At 35.7% G+C, this 18,994-nt stretch overlaps 1 protein-coding gene across 1 annotated transcript in view; it reads left to right on the top strand.

The window, feature by feature from the left end:
* Positions 1–18,994, top strand: part of KIF15 (kinesin family member 15) — a 35,208-nt gene that overhangs the window by 477 nt on the left and 15,737 nt on the right. The window contains exons 2-18 of the mRNA XM_032182833.1: positions 1,636–1,675; positions 2,967–3,150; positions 4,637–4,713; positions 5,802–5,839; positions 6,780–6,877; positions 7,257–7,436; positions 8,172–8,381; positions 8,482–8,607; positions 9,506–9,628; positions 10,399–10,522; positions 12,120–12,211; positions 12,953–13,162; positions 14,272–14,449; positions 14,742–14,883; positions 17,216–17,357; positions 17,673–17,867; positions 18,773–18,880. Of these exons, the coding sequence (XP_032038724.1) occupies positions 1,636–1,675; positions 2,967–3,150; positions 4,637–4,713; positions 5,802–5,839; positions 6,780–6,877; positions 7,257–7,436; positions 8,172–8,381; positions 8,482–8,607; positions 9,506–9,628; positions 10,399–10,522; positions 12,120–12,211; positions 12,953–13,162; positions 14,272–14,449; positions 14,742–14,883; positions 17,216–17,357; positions 17,673–17,867; positions 18,773–18,880 (2,267 nt within the window). The remainder of the gene's footprint in view (positions 1–1,635; positions 1,676–2,966; positions 3,151–4,636; positions 4,714–5,801; positions 5,840–6,779; positions 6,878–7,256; positions 7,437–8,171; positions 8,382–8,481; positions 8,608–9,505; positions 9,629–10,398; positions 10,523–12,119; positions 12,212–12,952; positions 13,163–14,271; positions 14,450–14,741; positions 14,884–17,215; positions 17,358–17,672; positions 17,868–18,772; positions 18,881–18,994) is intronic.

Below are 18,994 nucleotides of genomic sequence, written 5' to 3'. Positions count from 1 at the left end.
TTTTGTTATTGGAATATTTTGGTAAATCATCATCGATTGTTATTTTACTTATTCTTTTACATTTGATCGTGTTACTTACTAACAGTTTGTTTGATTGATCTGTGGGAAGTAATTTCACGTCAGTTTCCCACTTGGGTAAAAAGGAAGTCTTTGTAGCCATAGGGTGCTGTGTGTCATCTCGAAATGCAGAGCTGTCCATATGGTGCTTGTATAGAATCACAGAGTGGCGCAGCTTGGAAGGGATGTCAAAGATCACCCAGTTCCCATCCCCCTGCCATGGGCAGGGATGCCGCTCACTAGATCAGGTTGGCCCCATTGAGCCTGGCCTTGAACGCCTCCAAGGATGGGGCATCCACAGCTTCCCTGGGCAGCCTGTTCCAGTGCCTCACCACCCTTACAGTGAAGAACTCCTAATGTTTAGGCTAAACCTATCTTGTTTTAGTTTAAGTCTTTTGTATAAGTCCCCTTTAAGTACTGAAAGGTGTCAGTGAGGGCTTCTTGGAGCCTTTTCTTCTCCAGGTTGAACATCCCCAGCTCTCTCAGCCTGTCTTTATAACAGAGGTGCTCCAGCCCTCTGAGCATCTTTGTGGCCCTCCTCTGGACCTGCTCTAACATCCCCACATCCTTCTTGTGCTGGGGTACCCAGACCTGGACGCAGCACTCCATGTGGGGCCTCACAAGGGCAGAGCAGAGGGGCTCAATCACCTCCCACCCCTCTGTTGATGCAGCCCAGGATGTAGTTGGCCTTCAGGGCTGCAAGCACACTCTGCTGGCTCATATCAAGCTTTTTGTCCACCAGAGCCTTCAAGTCCTTCTCTGCAGGGCTGCTCTCAATGAGTTCTTCTCTCAGTCTGTCCTCATGTCAGGGCTTGCCTCAACGCAGGTGCAGCACCTTGCACTTGGACTTGCTGAGCCTCATTAGGTTCAAATGGGCACACTTCTCCGTGCCTTTGGATGACATCTCTTTCTGTGGTATCAACCACACCACTCAGTTCAGTGTCATCTGCAAACTTGCTGAGGGTGCACTCAGTGCCATCGTCTATGCCATTGATGAAGATATTGAAAAGCACTGGTCCCACAACAGACCCCTGAGGGACAGCACTCTTCACCAGTCTCCACCTGGACATAGAGCCATTGACTACCACTTTGTGGGTGCAGCCACCAAGCTAATTCTATATCGACTGGATCGTCCACCCTTCAAATCCAACTCTGTCAAATTTAGAGATGAGGATGTCATGTGGGTTATTGTCCAAGGCCTTCCAGAAGTCCAGGAACGTTTCCTTTTTTCCAGTCACTGGTGACTTCACCTGACTGCCAGGACTTGTCAAATATGATGGAGAGAGGCTTGGCAACTACATCAGCCAGTTTCCTCAGGACCCTGGGATGGAAACATGCACATGCTCACGTTGCAGGACTGGAACTTTCTCTACCTTTGCAAGAAACAGCAAACTTTCTGACAAAGGAAGACTTACTAAATATTCTCATACAGTTCTGATTCATGCATGAGACAGACATTTCTAAGGCTTTCTTTTAATCTCCCTCAGTATTGCTTACAGTATTTCCTATTTAAATGATTTTTAAGCAATAATTGTATCTTGTTTAATTTTTGTATTTTTTTCACTTTTTGTTTTACAGATTTACGTGACTCTGCGTTGCCTTTGCTGAACTCACCTAGGTAAAGTATTGGCCAGTTCACGTATTTGAATAATAATGTTGTAGAAAAAGTGCAGACAAAACATAGTATAACATTGGAAAGTAATTTTGTTATGTTTTCATGCACCAGATTGTTGCCTATCTCTCTAAACTTCCTTTCAGGTTTTAAAAATGTTCTCAATAACATTGTTGCTCTGAGGCATCGGATTCCTTTTTGGAATGTTGCCATGCAGTGGATTCTCATTTGTCCACTAACTCTTAAGCTGACTCTAGAATATCTTTGAAGAGATGTTAAACTTCCATGAGGAAATCCTCAAGTAAAAGGAGAAAAGAAAAAAGAAAAAATGCTCTTCTCCAGATACACACAGTTTTTGCCAAAACTCAAAACATCATATACTGACAAAATATTTGGCAATTTAGTGGGATGTCTCAAATCCAATGTCAAGTTTTCCCCTTCTCAATTGCTTCCTGTTTTGTTTTGTTTTAGCTTTTCCTCCACTGTTCTCCCTCTCCACATTTCTGTCATGAAGTCCACTCTTAAAATTGTTCTGTTCCTTTCTTTTATATTTTCAAAAGTAAAAATAAATGCCAGTTATAACACCATACTGCTGTAGCATCCTTTAGTGAAAGAATCAAGTAAAGGATATCCAAGTTTGCTGTCATTTCACGTAAGAATTTAATTATTTATTATAGTAGTATAAATGTTATTATTGGTCATTTATGCCAGAACTCCTTCGAGCTTTAATATAAGTCATGCACAGTTGCTTATTCAAGTGATATCTGCTGATGCATCTGCCAACAGATGTGATGAATTAAGGATCAAAAATTGATTGTTCTTTCCCCTCTCATGAGCAGCAAAGAAAATGCTAAAGGGTTTCTTGCTGTGATATAGCATCATGTGTTGCATTGGTAAAGTTTTTTCTAACTTTGAGTAGTAAGGAGGATACCTGAAGCCCATGGTCTTAGAAATTACTGAATCCCCTACTATAACAACAGTGGTTTCTTTATGTGTCTGTGTGTGTATTTCACTGGGAAATGTGCTCTCTTAGAGCTGAATTCACAGGCTGATTTTACATACAGCAGTAACAAATTCAACTAACCTCTTGTTCTTTATTTTTTAATCTGCCACGCTGGAAGCTTTAATAAATCTGTGACTTACACTATTTCTACCTGTACACATGAATTCATTATAATTTCAGAAGATACCTTTTTATGACTTCAGTAGCTTAATCTGTTTTTTTGTGATTTAATTTTATAAAGCAGCTGATAGATCAGCCATTTCGAAGTAATCTAATGCATAAATATCCGTTTAGTGTTGAAGGTGATGCTATCAAGGTTTATGTAAGGGTACGTCCTCCTTCAGAGGGAACTGCATTAACGGATGGAGATCAAGGCTTGTGTTTATCTGTTCTTTCATCAAACACCATCCGTCTGCATTCAAAGCCTGAGCCGAAGATCTTCACTTTTGATTATGTTGCAAATATGGACACGACACAGGTAATAACTTACAGAATTTCATAACAGAAGTGCAGTTTTGCCCCAGATTTTGGCAACTGCTACACAAAACCTTTCTAACAATGTAATTCTTTAGGTCTTATTTTTATATTCAGACTGGTAGATGTAGTTATTGTTCAAAAATGTTGCACTAAATTCTGCTCTAATAGTTTTCATGTATTTTTAACACAATTTACTTTAATCAAAGTTTGCATTAAAATTAAAGCTTCTATTAGTAAAAGTTACAGTAAAAGCATAGACAGAAAATAACCCCGTGTTGAAATACCCACACAAAAATAGCTGGCAATCAGTAGCTGATGTTAAAGATGTGCTTTGTATGTTAGGAATTTATGGCATTATATTCCATTAGTTATATTTCCTTCTTATACATCTGTATTTAAACAGATGCATTGTTCATAGACTTTCACTACTTGGTCTTAATACTCCTAGAATCTTGGAAAAGGTAACACCATAAGGAAAATCTTCCAATTTATACCTTAAGATACTGTGGTTTTGAAATTCTAAACATAATTTTCATTCATCTAGGACTTCACTACCATGTAATATCCAAAGCACCATGCTTCCATTCACATGCTCTTAAGGAAGTCTTTCCTTCCTACAGTGTAATCTTAATGGAGAAACCTGAAAGTAATCCATCTCAACAAGCATTTTAAAATCAGTTTGAACGCTGAGTGGTTTCTGTAATATCCTTTTAAGTTGTGATAGGTTCCATCATTCCATAAAGCACCGGTCACTTATAAGGAGTAAGAATGAGGTCTTTTTAACAGTACCAATTGAAAATTCATTCTAATAAAAGGACAGCGTCATCTTTCAAGTGTCATCTGTCTTTTACATGGAGAAATGAGCTGTACTCAGGATCACATCCAGTCATCCATCTTCATGCAGAACTCTGCAAAGAAGTTGTAAAGTTCTTAATACATGCCATAATAAGAACCTGCAATATAGACAGCATATCTAAAAGAAATCAAAATGCTATAGGCTGTCGTTTGTAGGTAGGCTTTTCTTACAGGTCTAAGAGAAATGTATGAAAATATACAGAGTTGTGCAGATTTACTGAACACGCCATCATACATAGTAAATGTGGAAAGTTAACTAGTTTTGATGACTGTCAAAAGTTCAATTTTGACCTATTGATGGTATAAATTGTATAAAATAATTATAAGAAACATTGGGCCAAAATTAATACTTTACAGTTATATATAAATAAATTTGAAATCATTATGGCGAGTTCTACTATTTTTCTTTCAGTTATCGACAAGGAACAAAATAACTTTCAGAGGGAGTGTTTTTATGTTACAAAGACTTCTGATACATTCTTTCTCTGTGAGAGAACTCCAAGGTCATGATATTGTCTGCTTTTGAAGAACGCAGTTATTATACCTCGTAAAGTTATGCCTTAGAAAAAACACTGATAGAAGAGAAATTTAAACCACTGGTGCCAATTGCCTTTTCTTTCCCTTGTTCCCAGGAGTCTGTGTTCTCAAGTGTGGCCAAAAATATTGTTGAATCTTGTATGAATGGTTACAATGGGACCATCTTTGCATAGTAAGTAATTTAATGGTATTTCATACCAGTTACAATATTTGATTTTTTTTTTTAATTATTCATTAAAAAAAAAAGTGTGGTTTTAAGTTCCCAGGTCTGCTTAATGTTGCAGTAAGCTTTGAAAGTGCTTGCTTAAGTGTAGAACAACATAGGGAATATTCTTGCAATATTGAAGAGTACTTTAAGGAATCTATTTGTAGGTGTTATGCTTCTAATACTGAAGACCAATAATGTTGATTGTAAACTCATTTCAACATCATTATTTTTTCTATTAAAACTAGAAGTTTTATTGTGGTGTTAAAGAGAGTGGTGGTTGTTTTTGCTATGTCCATAATAAAATGGAAAAAAAATTGATCTGACTTGATATTTGGCCAGCTTATTTCTTTAGTTAGTCTTAGCTGCCTACGGGAGAACTCATAAATGATAGATTTAACTTTCAAAATGTTTTCATGGTAGAAGTATATCCATGACCAGTAGCATGAATATCACCATATTAACTGCCAAAATTCTCATTTTGAAAACTGAGTAAACACTTTGGTCAAAAATGCAAACTTGATAGAATGATCTAATGAAAACTTTACTCTTCTTTTAGTCTAGAACAGCATTTCCAAAACTGAAGTCTATTTTGTTACAATTTATAAATATAGAAAAATGAAGTGAAATTGCCCTGAAGCTTCTCTAGCGTGATTAATAGCTATGGATAATAAGAGGACATATTCAACTTAAAAGGCTCTTTCTGATTTTTGATTTATGCGTGTTACCAACTGACATTAAACCCAAAAGATTGAGCCAAAAATTAGTTTAATGTGTATATTAGGAAACCTTTATTTTAATGCTGGTTTCCACTATTCCAAAAGAAATAAGGAAGAAAATGGGTGGGGGAAATGAAAGGTGATTTATCTAACAGATTTTTTGAATTTTTCAGCTTAGGCATGTTCAGCTTTCCTCTGTCTTTATTTTATCTTCTGTTTAGAAGAAAACATTTATTTCATTTGAAATTGTCATTTTCACTTCAAAGCTACAGATCAATGAAAGGTTCCAAGCTGTAATAAAGCTTCGTTACGTGAATTTTTATTTTTTATTTTTAGTGGCCAGACTGGATCAGGAAAAACTTTTACTATGATGGGTAAGTGTATGAGACAGCTTTATCTTTCAGTGGTTTCTTGATACTTTTTGTCTTGAGTAGAAATGTTTTCTTGCTCAAATGCCAGGAACAGTTTAGATTTTCGTCTTTCTGACAGTATCCTTAAGGCTTAAGAAATGGCGTAGTGCTCAGTGCAGTTACTCTTTCTTTATATCAAAATAGCTCAGTACAGGTACTCTCCTCCATCTTTTTGAGGATGTATATTCTTACTGTTAACAAGAAAAAAAACTTTTAAATGAAATCAAACGTTTTTAATAAATTGTCTCAAAAGTAAGTAGTTCTGCTGTTTTCCCTGTTTGACTGATGTGTCCTATGTATACAGAAAAATATTTTAGTATGTAACAGGCTTCTACATTAAAGTTATAGTGATGTTTTCATAATAATTATTTCCTATCCAACTGGGAATTTAAGGTCCTTCTGTATGTGAAGCCCCTTGTATTTTTTGTTCTTCATACAGTGGTAATTTTAAATGCAAAATATTGCACTTGACATCAAAAAGATAATGAAATAACCAAAATGGCTGACATATTTTAGAAGACTGCAGAGAAATTAGATGAACATGGGGTCAGAGCTGCGCCATCTTTGTTTTTTCAAATCAGGCTTAAGGTAGCTGTATTGGCATATCTGCACACCTATACATGTTTTACATGGATGTTCATGTTGTTTATACTATTTTAGATTTAGATAACCCCATGGACAGATAAAATAACCATTCACAGGCATAATTTAGATTTCATTTAAATTGGTTTACGGGATACAGTTTTAGATCTTGAAAGCCAATTTCGTTGTGTTTCTTCTGTGGTTTTGCCATAAACTGACTAAAGCTTGCTTAAGCCTTTTATGAAGACACCTGGAAAAGACCAACTATTGCTCTTGAGTTGTACTAACTAAAACTTTTTTTTTAATTTAAAAATCTATTTAGGACCGTCTGATTCTGATAATTTCACTCACAGTCTGAGAGGTGTAATTCCACGGAGCTTCGAATACTTGTTTTTTCTAATTGAACGTGAAAAGGAAAAGGTACATTTATTTATTTATTTATACTTATTAATGTAATGAAAGTAATGTCTCACATTAAAGGTTAGCTAAGAGTGGTTGGTAAGCCTAGTGTGTAGCAGTTAAGTGTCTGGGATTACAGCTGTCTTGCATCAAATTTATTAATCAGAAAATGCATCTACCAAATTCATGTACTCTTTCTTCAGACACAAGCATGCTTATATTTTGAGTCTGAAAGTGCATCTAGACTTCTGAATGCTGGTTGTCATCTGAGTGTCAGGCATCAGAAATGCATAGTATGCAGAAAATACATGTGTAAGCTTAAAGCTTTTTATGTATAAAAATGAACTCACGGCCACTTAATAAAAAACAGTGTGTTTATAGTGTACATTGTGTTTTTCAGGCTGGCAGTGGAAAGAGTTTTCTCTGCAAATGTTCATTTATTGAAATCTACAATGAACAGATTTTTGACTTGCTAGATTCTGCTTCAGCTGGGCTCTTTCTTAGAGAACACATCAAGAAGGGGGTCTTTGTTGATGGTGCTGTTGAACAGGTGTTGTCATCTGCTGCTGAAGCATACCAGGTATTTTTGCTATTTTTAATGTTTGGGCTGTTTGTCATAATGCCTATTTGGTAAATATTCTTTTTTGATTAAAGCACTTTTTTATGTATAGTGTCTCTGACACCCTCTTCCCCCAACTCCATCCTCCAAAATAGTGAAAAAAAAAATCTATTTTTTAGGTGATGCTTCCTGACTATACAACGCATGTAAAGAAATCACGCAGTTCAAGAATTTGGAACATGTGAATTGCAATCACAGTAGTCTTTCCCTAATGCTTGTCATACACATCTCTCAAACAGCAACAGAAAAGTACATCTTGTGCTAATTAAGAGGCATGTGTGTTCCAGAAATTGTCAGGTTAATTTCTGCAAGAATGAAACATAGTACTCTTGTGATGATAAATATTTTTTTCCTTGTGTACTGCTAGCATATACCAGTATGGGATATGTTTGGCAACGGTACTCTTGGATGAAAGAAAATAAAATTTTAACTAGTATTTTTATTAAGCTTGACTATCTATCTATATAATCCACTCCATGCCCCAAATCTATATCTCTATATAATATATACTTACATAAATATTATTTCTATCTGATATATTATACAGAGTATTGGAAAAAAGTCCTTGTCCTCAGGATTTTCAAAACAGGTTGCACCAAAATGTTTGCTATTGTTTATCTCGTCTCTGAGTAAAGACTGGGAATACTGAGTGCTGCTGGAAGCACTTGATATTGTTTAATGTCTTTTTCTGCTTAGGTATTAACTATGGGCTGGAGAAACCGTCGTGTAGCATCAACCTCAATGAACAGAGAATCCTCGAGGTCACATGCAGTTTTCACTATCACAGTGGAATCCATGGAGAAAAACAATGAGGTTGTTAACATTCGGTCTTCCCTGCTCAACCTGGTGGACTTGGCAGGGTCTGAGAGACAAAAAGACACCCATACAGAAGGACTGAGGCTGAAGGTTAGTTCTGTAATATATCTGTGACATCTTTCTCCTTCCAGATGTATTGCCCTGTCCCATCTACCAGGTCTGCTCATTTCTATTCTCTTCTCTGTTCTAGGAAGCAGGTAACATAAATCGATCACTAAGTTGCCTGGGCCAAGTAATCACAGCGCTTGTTGATGTAGGTAATGGAAAGCAGAGACACATCTGTTACCGGGATTCCAAGCTCACTTTTCTGCTACGGGTAATATATAGTCTGGAATTTATATGCAGATTGGGGCAGAAAACAATATTTGCTTTTATTTTTTAATTTTTAAAAAGCTGAACTCAGGTACATTTTAAAAAAAGTGTTAATATCAGGCAGTTGGAGGAAAGCTTGAAAAATAGCTTTTTACTTGAACAGTTAGATGCTTTATAGCTGTTAATTGAAGACAATAAATTTATTTATGTTTCTGCTCACTTTTTATATTTTCAAGTGTTAATGGAGAAGCGTATGTTTCCTTCTTTATAATTTGGGAAAGACTGTGTATTAGTGTGGTACTTAGATGTTTTCTGGTCTCCCAGAATTAGCTGATGGATGCTAATGGTTAGTCTAATATTAAGAATTAGACAAATCTGCTGTTTCCTAAATGAGAGTTCAGGGGTTCTTTTCAAGATGAAGAGAAAATAAAACAAAAGCATTTAAGGACTCCTCTATTAGATGCCAGCATTCACCAGAATTCTGTGAACAGTCACTATTAACAACTGTAATGACATTTTGTAGTATAAGATTGTACTTGTACATAATACTTATGTTGCTTACAATGCAGTTTTATTGAAATTATAGCAAAATTTCCCAACCATTCCATCTGTTTTATGCACATCTTAAAAGCATGAACCTCTGCAGAACTATATTTTTTCCAATGCAACAACAAAATGCATAGAAATTTGAAGAGAATTGTAACTGCATGAGGTCTTAATTTGTTAAGTGGTTATTTTTTTCTAGGTGATTGTACTGCAAAGAAGACCATAAACAGGACATTCTTTACTAGAGAAAGAATGGTGTTGAGGCTTGTGGCTATTTTGCAGTGCTAGGCTGCCTGCTATAGCCAAAAACCTACAGATAAAGCTATTTTATTTCTTTTTTTTTTTTTTTTTAATAGGATTCTCTTGGTGGTAATGCAAAAACATGTATAATTGCCAATGTCCATCCAGGATCCAGATGTTTTGGTGAAACACTGTCCACCCTTAATTTTGCTCAGCGAGCAAAGTTGATTAAAAACAAGGTATATGAGTTATGAAATGTCTTTATGGTTGAAGCAAATGTGGTTTTTGTCATTTAAGCGACACATCTACAAACAGGGATAATAGCTTCATTCAAAAGCTCTTGTGCTATCACAAAGTGAAAGGAATATAATATTTTAAAATACTCAAGAAAGCAAACAGTCTTTTTGACAAATTATTTTTGAAAAGGACTTGTTTGCTTTTGACTGTGAATATACTATGACTGTTGGAGACTTGATGATGGCTGATGCTGTTTTTCTTTGCTTGTTCTCTGAGCACTTTACATTAGAAAATGTAAATTACATCATATAATTTACATTAGAAAACGTAAAATGGAAGTAAATCTACTAAAAATTGATGTTGACATCACACTTACATTCAATGGTATTTCAGTGCATCTAGTTTCTATATATGCTAATATAAAAAAATTTCTCATGAGTGAATTTTGAAAGTGAAACAGTGAATTTGAGTGAATTGTTGAAAGTGAAACATCAAGCTAGAAACTACCGCCTTCATTTTGAACAATGAAGCTAAGCATTATACATTGATCCAAAGCAAACTGTACAGAAAACATTAAATTTCTTAGTCATTATTTTTAGCAAAAGTATAACTTACTGGCTGCTCAGTGAATTGAACATTTACCCATGAATTCTTTCTTTCTTAAGTCAAAAAGTCTTGTTGCTTTGCAGTCTTTGAGTTTTATCTAATCCTATGCATTAGAATACAGTTCTCATTTGTACTTCCTGATTTTTCCCTTAAATATTTACGAAAGGCTGTGGTAAATGAAGACACACAAGGAAATGTGAATCAGCTACAAGCTGAGGTCAAGAAGCTGAAAGAGCAGCTTGCACAACTTACATCAGTACCATCTATGCGTGATATCTCTGTAGCACAAGGTACGAGTTGGGGTGGAGGGAGAACTTCTTGTAGCTAAGTGTGCTGGAACTTTGTGTAATTCATGAAGTTTCTCAACCACTACTGTTACTGTAAGAACTGACCTATAGAGCTGGCGTGCGTCTTATAGATCGTGTTGCCTGTATTTATATCCAGTATTTTGCAGAAGTTGTTCGTGTGGTGTTGGAATACTGGGATATGTTTCTATTTACATAATACCAACATTTATTTTTCCATTTTGTAAGGGGTGTGCTGCCCGGTATTTTCAATAACCAAAAGTTTTCTTGTATATTTTGGGAGGGGGGGCATGGCACTAAGGTGCTGATAATGCCCATCAAATAATAATAAATAATGCCCAGCATTCTTTTTAATCTCAGGACGGGACTTTCTCCCCTCTTCTTTTGCCCCTTCAGGAAGGTGCAATACAGATCCTAGCATAGCTGTGGAATGCGTATATATCTCTTCTCACTGAAATAATCAAATGTTATACAGTAGCATTACAAGGTAGTAAACTTGGTCTTGTAACTCTTACTGTGTTCCAGAGTCACCACCTCTTTTCTGACCCTGTCAAGAAATACATACAGTTTCAAAAGTTACTCGAAAAGTTAGAAAGACTTGTCTAAAACAAAGAATCTGTGGTTGAATTTTGCTAAGGAAAGATAACTGCTCTGGGTTTATGCACATTTACACAGTAAAAATAAGTCAGTGATCTTGTGGGACAGTGAATCTTTGTCACTTCCAGAATATTGACAGAGGGCTCAAAACTCTTGTTAGACTTGTTGTAGAGTTCTGAAGGAAAGCAAGGGATAATGCTTCAGTGCTGAAGAGAGGTTGGTCTTCTGTTCATATGCAGAACCTAATATTATAGAAGATTTGTTTAGTCTATACAATTAAATCGTGATGTTTGTAATATATGATCAAACAAAAATATAAAATCTGCTTAGTGGGGACATTATAAGCATAATGGCATTTTTTTAGTCTATTAATAGACTATAGGGTAGTTATTTTATACCTAGATGTTACGGTGATTAGTACTTATAAATAATTGGGCTTGCCTGGATGAGGCAAGGAAAGCTATTTTCATTTCTAAATGGATGAGTTAAACCTGTTTAAATTCGTGTGAATACTTTTCCTTCCAGTTTAAGTCACTAATTATCCACTTAATTCACATCCATTTTTCTGAATTTCCTTCTTATAAAACAGTTATTACAGTTTGCACATATTAAAAGTGGATTAATATTGCCAGTAATGTCTATCAAATTAATTTCAGAAGGGTTTTGAATTTTATTAGATACACCCAGCAGAACAAACTGATTCTTTTATTTTAATAAGTTCATTGTAAAGTTGTTTAATGCTTGAACAATTTTGTTAATTACACAATTACGTACGTTGATTCCATTCTTTACCAGCACTTGCAGGTGGCTAAGAATTATAGTCTAGCCTTCTTTACTGTGGATATGGATGTGATTTTTGTAGAGGAATTATGTTGTTCAAAGAATTTAGTGAAATTTTCTTTACACAACTGTCATATGTGTAGGAAAACTTGGCTAACTAGTATTTTAATAAATTTAGCATTTGGTTCTTTGACTTACCCTACAGGTGCTATTGAAAATGGGAAAAATAGCATAAATTACATGAACAATTTTATTGAAGCAATGCTGTTCTGGGAGAAATCAGAAGGTGAGAAGAAGGTAAGAAAGCAATAATTATTCCTATGTTCATTCTGTGCATTCTCTGGGGGACAAGTGAGCATACTGAAATTGACTTCATGTTATTTTCTTAGTTTCTAAATAAAAAACACTGTTCAAAGACAATAAGGTATGGCAACAAGGAAGCTAGTCAAGTGATATTTAAAATAGTCTTTCACCTCAAATTCATTCCATAGGGTAGTTTTCATAGTATGGTTAGTTTTAAAGGGTGGGTTGGTTGGTTGGATTTTTTAAATGAATTTTGAACAGAAAACAAACATCTGTCACTTAAATTTAGCTAAATCAGAGTTTTGGTCAACAGTGTGCGTTTAGAGGCAAACCTCTGTCATCTGCATTTTTCTGTGCTTTTGTTAATGTCATAGTGCAGTGCTGAATCATTAATATTCATTTTTTTGGGGGAAGAAACTGAACTGAAAGAGACATAAGAGACATTCTAGGGGTGCACCAGATGTGCTTCACTGTCTGTGAATGTTTAGTTGATGGGATCATACTGGAGCTTCTTCTAAGTGAATTTTTTGCAATAAATATAGTGTGAGATTGGTGTTCTTAATATGAGATGTTCTCTACAGATCTGCTCCAAATAAATGCTAGTCCATGTGTTTACAGAAATTATTGTGAACTGAGTTTTGCATGATTTGTGGCAATATATGTATGTGATATGTACGCTTCAGATTCATTTTGTGTAATTGTCACTGCCATTAATCCATATATGTGCTTCCTAAGAATTTATTAGAAAAAATTGCTCAACTAGAAGACCTGTGTGCCAAGAAGGAGAAATTCATTCAGTCCAATAAAATGATAGTCAAATTCCGTGAAGACCATATTGTTCGCTTGGAGAGATTGCATAAAGAAGCTGGTGGAAGTTTATTGCCAAAAGAGCAAGAGGATCTCCTCAGTGAATTGAGGGAGGAATTGCAGATGCTCAGAGAACAGGCAAGTCTTCTGTTTATTTTCCTTTCTAGAACAATTTTGTTTTGTTAAACTAGCTCGTGACAGAGTCCTTTGATGGCTGGAATCAAGTTCTCTGGGAAAAAAGGCAGGAGAAAATAGGATGTAAAATTTTGTCCCTTTATGTAAAGAAGCATCTCAAATGCATAGAGTTCCCTTTTGGAAGGGGAAACGGGTGGGTTGAGAGCTTACGAGTTCTCATAAGAGAGGCTAGTAAGGATGGTGTTATGGTGAGAGTATACTACAGGCAACCTGGTTGGGGTAGGTAGAGGTTCAAGCTTCCTTTAAGTAACTCCATAAAGTCACAAATACTCATCCTTATGGGATACTTATCTCCATGACATCTGCTGAAAGGGCAAGACAGCAGGATGCAAAGAATACAGGATGTTTCTGAGGGATAACAAACAGATGTTAGATGGGCCAACAAGAGGTGATACTATCCTGGAGCTGTTTTTGGAAGGCAAATAGCAAAGTACATACCTGAGGCTTCAGGTTATTCAGGGACTGGGATAGGATAGGGTAGGTGGTAGCATTTGTGAGGCAGCTCTGCAGAATAGAGAAGCTCAGGAGAGAAGGCAGTTCTTCAAAAACAATTTCTTCCAAGCACAAAATCTTCTTTATACTTAGGGAAAAGGGTAATAGCTGTATATGAAGACCAGCTTGAATCAATCTGGATCTCATAACTGGTCTCCAAAGCGAAGGGGAGAAGGGGGAAGTAGTACAGAAGTCAGGTCAGGCATTAAAAGACTACAGAAGCATTAATAGAGCGTGTAGGGATAGTGTTAAGAAAACCAAAGCTCAAAGTTGAAATTGAAAAGGGATGTTGAGGGCAGCCAAGAGAGCTTCTGCTGTTTTATTACCAGAAAAAAAATAAACAAAGAAAATATAAACCCACTGTATTCTTTGAGGGCAGATTCCAAGGGAGTAAGAAAATAAATAGAAAACATTTGGGAAGATAAAACCACTCTAGGGAATACCTTTTTTCCCTTTTCCATTACAACTCAAGGCTCATTAAAGACAGTAGAGCAGCAGCTAGATGTGCATAATGTTGTCTGTAAAATAAAAACTGTTGAAAAAAATTCTGCTTATCACAGATGGAACAACACCCACGAATTGCAAAGTATGCCATGGAGAATCATAACCTCAGAGAGGAAAATAAAAGACTTCGTTCTTTACAGTCAGTAAAAAAGGCACAGGAAATTGATGCTCAGACCATTGCAGAACTAGAAAAAGCTTTTTTGCAAGCTTCAGCTACAGAGAAAACAACTGGAGGTAAAAATATGCTAATATCTTTGAGCTCAATATGTTTGCTGTATTTCTGTTTTGTGCGAAGTAGGGTTGAAAATTGTCTTCATGTTTTTTTTCTTTCCTCAATGTGATACATGAAGATTTTGATTAAAAACAGGTTTAGTTCATTTTATTCATTTTCCATCTCTAGTTCATTTTATTCATTTTCCATCTCTATTACTATGTAGTTCAAAAGCCTAAAAATGTTTTCATTTTGGTAAAACTTAAGGTATTTGAGCTTTTCTATGATTTCATAGGGTGTATGTTTGTTCTGTAGGTCAGCATTTACATTCTACCACCATATCAGTGGAAGGCAACTCACTGGCATCTGTTGAAAAGCTGAAAGCACGCCTGCTGCAAACTCAAAGCGAACTGGCAAGTTCAAAACAAGAATATGAAGAATTTAAAGAGCTAACCAAGTGAGAAAAAAAAACAGTATAGAAATGTGTTCAGTTAAATGTCTAATTACTGGTATTGATTTTTAAAAGTTCAATTCAGATCCTAAATATACAGTCAAAGTATGTTCTTTGTGTATAAGAGGGAGAGTTCATGAAAAATAGGGCATGCCTGCAGGACCTGTTCCAGTTCAACTTGTCAACTTGATTACTCCCAAAGTTGTAAACGCCTGTGAAGCAACCAGCAACAGTGCAGACATTATTTCAGACTTCTTTGTCTCTTCAAAAACTCTTCTTGATCCTAAGATGCAAAATGATGCTTCACAGCATGCAGGAGTTGCACATGCTGTGGAAACCACTTAAGCTACCTGCTGCTTGTATCAGGAAGAGTTTGACTTAGCAATGTCTAGCAAATATTTTCAGTAACTGAATTACTACAGATGGAAACAATAACAGGAACTAATAGTTAATATTTTTTCTGGTGCAGGAGAGGGGAGTTTTGTTTTTTTCTTAGTGCTACAAGACTTTAACATAACTTTAAGATTACAAGCTGGAGTTGCTATAAATGCAGAATCCAAGCATTCCAGAAAATTGGGCTAACCTGTTAATTTCTGTCTCCACTTCAAAGGTTTTAAGAAGATGTTAATATCAGCGTCCTGAGACTTGTTATGGGAACAAAGATTTAATTCAAACGAGAGCAAAGGCATAGTGTCAACAGTTCATTTAATGTCCATTTGCTTTGACATCTACACATGAGATACAGGTCTACTTAGTCCTTACTAACAGTTAAAAAGTTTACTGTCAGTGCTTGAGGCCAGCAGAAGATAATGTAAAAGGCCTGAGCAGTACCTTAAAGGTTTTTATTATTAGCAAAAATAATATTATATTCACATGCCAGTGGATATTGCATGGTTTAACTTGATAAACCCCATTACTGAAAATTTCAGGTCCTGTGACTGAACATACAAGAAAAATAACTGCATTTTCAAAGAAGGCAATATAAATCTGGAAGGCAAAAGAGACCTGTTGCTCTTTTGTTATCTTTATTTTTTAGCTTGTACCTAATGTTTTTGATTTCAGTGAATCTAGAGTTAAATTTTAGAAGCATTGGGTCCAAAGTAACATTATGATTTTTGCCTCACCAATTTTTTTTGACAAAGTAACTCTGTAATGTCCTCTTGATGTATTCAGACAATTGTACAAATCTGTTTTTATTCTTAGTTTTGAGTATGGTAAATCTTATATTCATAAGTCATAATGTTGTGATCTACTGAGTCTATCAATTCAGCAATGTATCTGTTGTCCTGTATCATTACTTAGAAAGGTTTATTCGTATCTAAATATATCACTTTCCTGTCCATGCAATGTATTTATGCATGTCTTGCTTTCTTCATAGTACATATGTTTGTTGTTTTTTTTTTCTTATATCAATTATTGGCATTTGTCTTAGTGGAATGCAATCAAACAGGAAGGTGCTTTTGAACCTTTAGATTCATACAGAGTTCACCTCTGGATTCCACTAAATATTAAACTTGGTTCCAGTTTCACAGTGACTGGATGCTTAATTTTGCATGCAAGTGATAGCTGTGTGCTGTAACTGAATAAGCAGAGCAAAAGCGAACAATTTCACAAAATCCCTGCTAATTTTTCTTCTGTCTCTTAGCAGTCACAACTAGAGTTCTACTCTGTTCCGTATGTTTTGTTGCAGGTGCAATCATGAGGCAAAATGATAACATTAAACTGCCAAAAGATGAAATAGTGGATTTCCTTTGTACATTTTGACCTTACAATTAGGTCAGTAAGGTCCATGGTCACAGTACCAGCATGTAGCTCTGCAAAATGCCTAATGGAAATTATTCCTAAATTTCTACTCAACTGTTGGATTTCAGTTAAAGTACTCCTATAAGGCAAAATAATCTTAAAAGAGCAGCATTTCCAGAGGAGGGGAAAAAAAAATCTTTAAAGGATTTTCTTTAATCCTGGCAAGCACCAGTTCAGACTTGTATAACTGGATAACATTTCTAAAGCTTAAAGCCATATTGGTAGGGGTGATATCACTTGCTCATAAAAGGAATTGCAGAGCTCTCAGCTTATTTTCTACCATGTAATGGATTTTTTTTCTGACATATTTAGTTATCCATCTGCTTTTTTTCATTATGCAAGCACAAATAAGCTTCTTAGCTTATTTTTTGTTTTTTAAACTTTTTAATATAGCAGTGGTGGCTTTCTTCTCAAAATAATGCATTTCAGTGTTTGGCCAAGAGTTCAACTTTTCAGTATGATGCTCGTTGGCAGTGCTACAGCTTGTTCTTACTGATGGAGAGTTTTTCACAGTATTAAAATACTTCCTAAACAGGAAAAAGCATATGGAACTGGAATCAGAACTTCAATCCCTTCGGAAAGCAAACCAACATCTTGAGAACATTTTGGAGGCAACTAAAGCACACAAGCGCCGAGAAGTCTCTCAGTTGCATAAGCTACATAGAGAAACTCTTAAGGTAAGAAAACAAGTTAAACACGTGCTTACTCCAGAGTTGTGTGAGAGCATAGGCCTTCATTTATATGATCCCTTAGCCTTGCTACTGTAATGTTTGTGGTAAACAAGGAATGCTGCTTTTGTGTTTTGATGTATTTCCTAAATGACTGCTACTGTAATCAGATGACAAATCTGAAAGTGTAGTGGCTTAGAACTAAAGGCCTTTGAGCATTTTATTTCATTATTCTGCCTACAGAACTGTGAAGTACATTACTAGATAAAGTCTAATTCATTTTTGCAGTTAAAAATAAAGACTGCTCTGTAATCTTTGTAACAGAACATAACAACTCCAACAAAAGCTTACCAGCTAAGATCTCGCCTAGTGCCACGAATAAGCCCAGAGATTTCAGATTATCACTCTGAAGATTTCCAGTGTTCTGAAGAGATGGATGACATTTTTAAAGAGCCAGTTCCCCCTGAGATGAATGAACAAGCATACGAGGCCATTGCAGAGGAGCTCAAAGCAGCACAGGTGAATGTTCTGAATAAAAACTGAAGTGTGTGTATAACTTTATTATAAAGCAAGTTGGACATGAAAGTAGCTCTTGCCAAGTATATTGCAACGTGTATGGAAAACTGATGCATATACAGAACACTTAAGCCATTGCTAAAAAAAAAAAAGTTCTTTAATTATATGTTGTATGTCTTAATCATATATGGAGCTGAAACTTGGTATGCATTTTGTCTATATAATAGCTATTTACTTTGTAAATTTTAGTTTGAGATATATAGGACACTTAAACTTCTACTATTCTAGCCTGATACCTTGTTTCTAAGGAAACTTCCTGATGAGTCTGTGACAGCAACATTTGGAACAATACCCAAGCATGGTGTAGATAAGTTCATTTTTTAAAGAAACCTGCCAAATATTGCCATTGTCTTGTATCTTTCCTAAAGCAAAAAGAGAGTCTTTTGACATAGAGTGCTACAACGTTATCTGAACTACTCTTTAAAATTGGAGCTAAAGGTCAGTGCAGATATTAAAAACCAAAACCAAAAACCCCACACCTTGGAAAACAGACAAAATTCTTTTAAGGAATGTATCCAGTGTTGATGTTTAGTAACTTCATTTTCAAGTCTTACTTCTGTAAGACAGATGCGTGCCTGAAAACTAAGCACACATATAAGAGCTTATAGGATTCAGTCCTTGTATTCTCTGAAGGATTTCCCTGTGTTCTAACAGTTTAGTTGGCAATGGGAGAAATCAGCTACTGAGGTTACCAGTCTATTTTTGAATGTTCTGCTTTCTGTTGGTTTAGGTCGTTTAAAAAAAAAAAAAAAGTTGACACTTATTTTCAATATGCACAGACTGCCATATGGCATGTGAGAGTAACTGGAAGATGGCTGTTCTAATTTTGGATATCTGTTGTGTCACAGGAGCAACTGAGCACAATGCAGACAAAGCTGGATGAAGAGGAAAGCAAGAATATGAAACTCCAGCAGCAAATTAATAAACTGGAGCATCATTCTGCACAAATACAGGAGGTGAGAGAACAATATAATGTAGGCTTATATTTGAGTGTCTCTATGTCAAGGTGCTATCTACCGCACTTGAACTACTGTGTCACTCAGCGAGGTCAGAAACACTACGTGCATTTT

Source organism: Aythya fuligula, chromosome 2 (genome assembly GCF_009819795.1).
Source record: "Aythya fuligula isolate bAytFul2 chromosome 2, bAytFul2.pri, whole genome shotgun sequence".
NCBI lineage: Eukaryota > Metazoa > Chordata > Aves > Anseriformes > Anatidae > Aythya > Aythya fuligula.
Note: the sequence above shows the minus strand (reverse complement) of the source record. Positions and strands in the feature narration are given on the sequence as shown.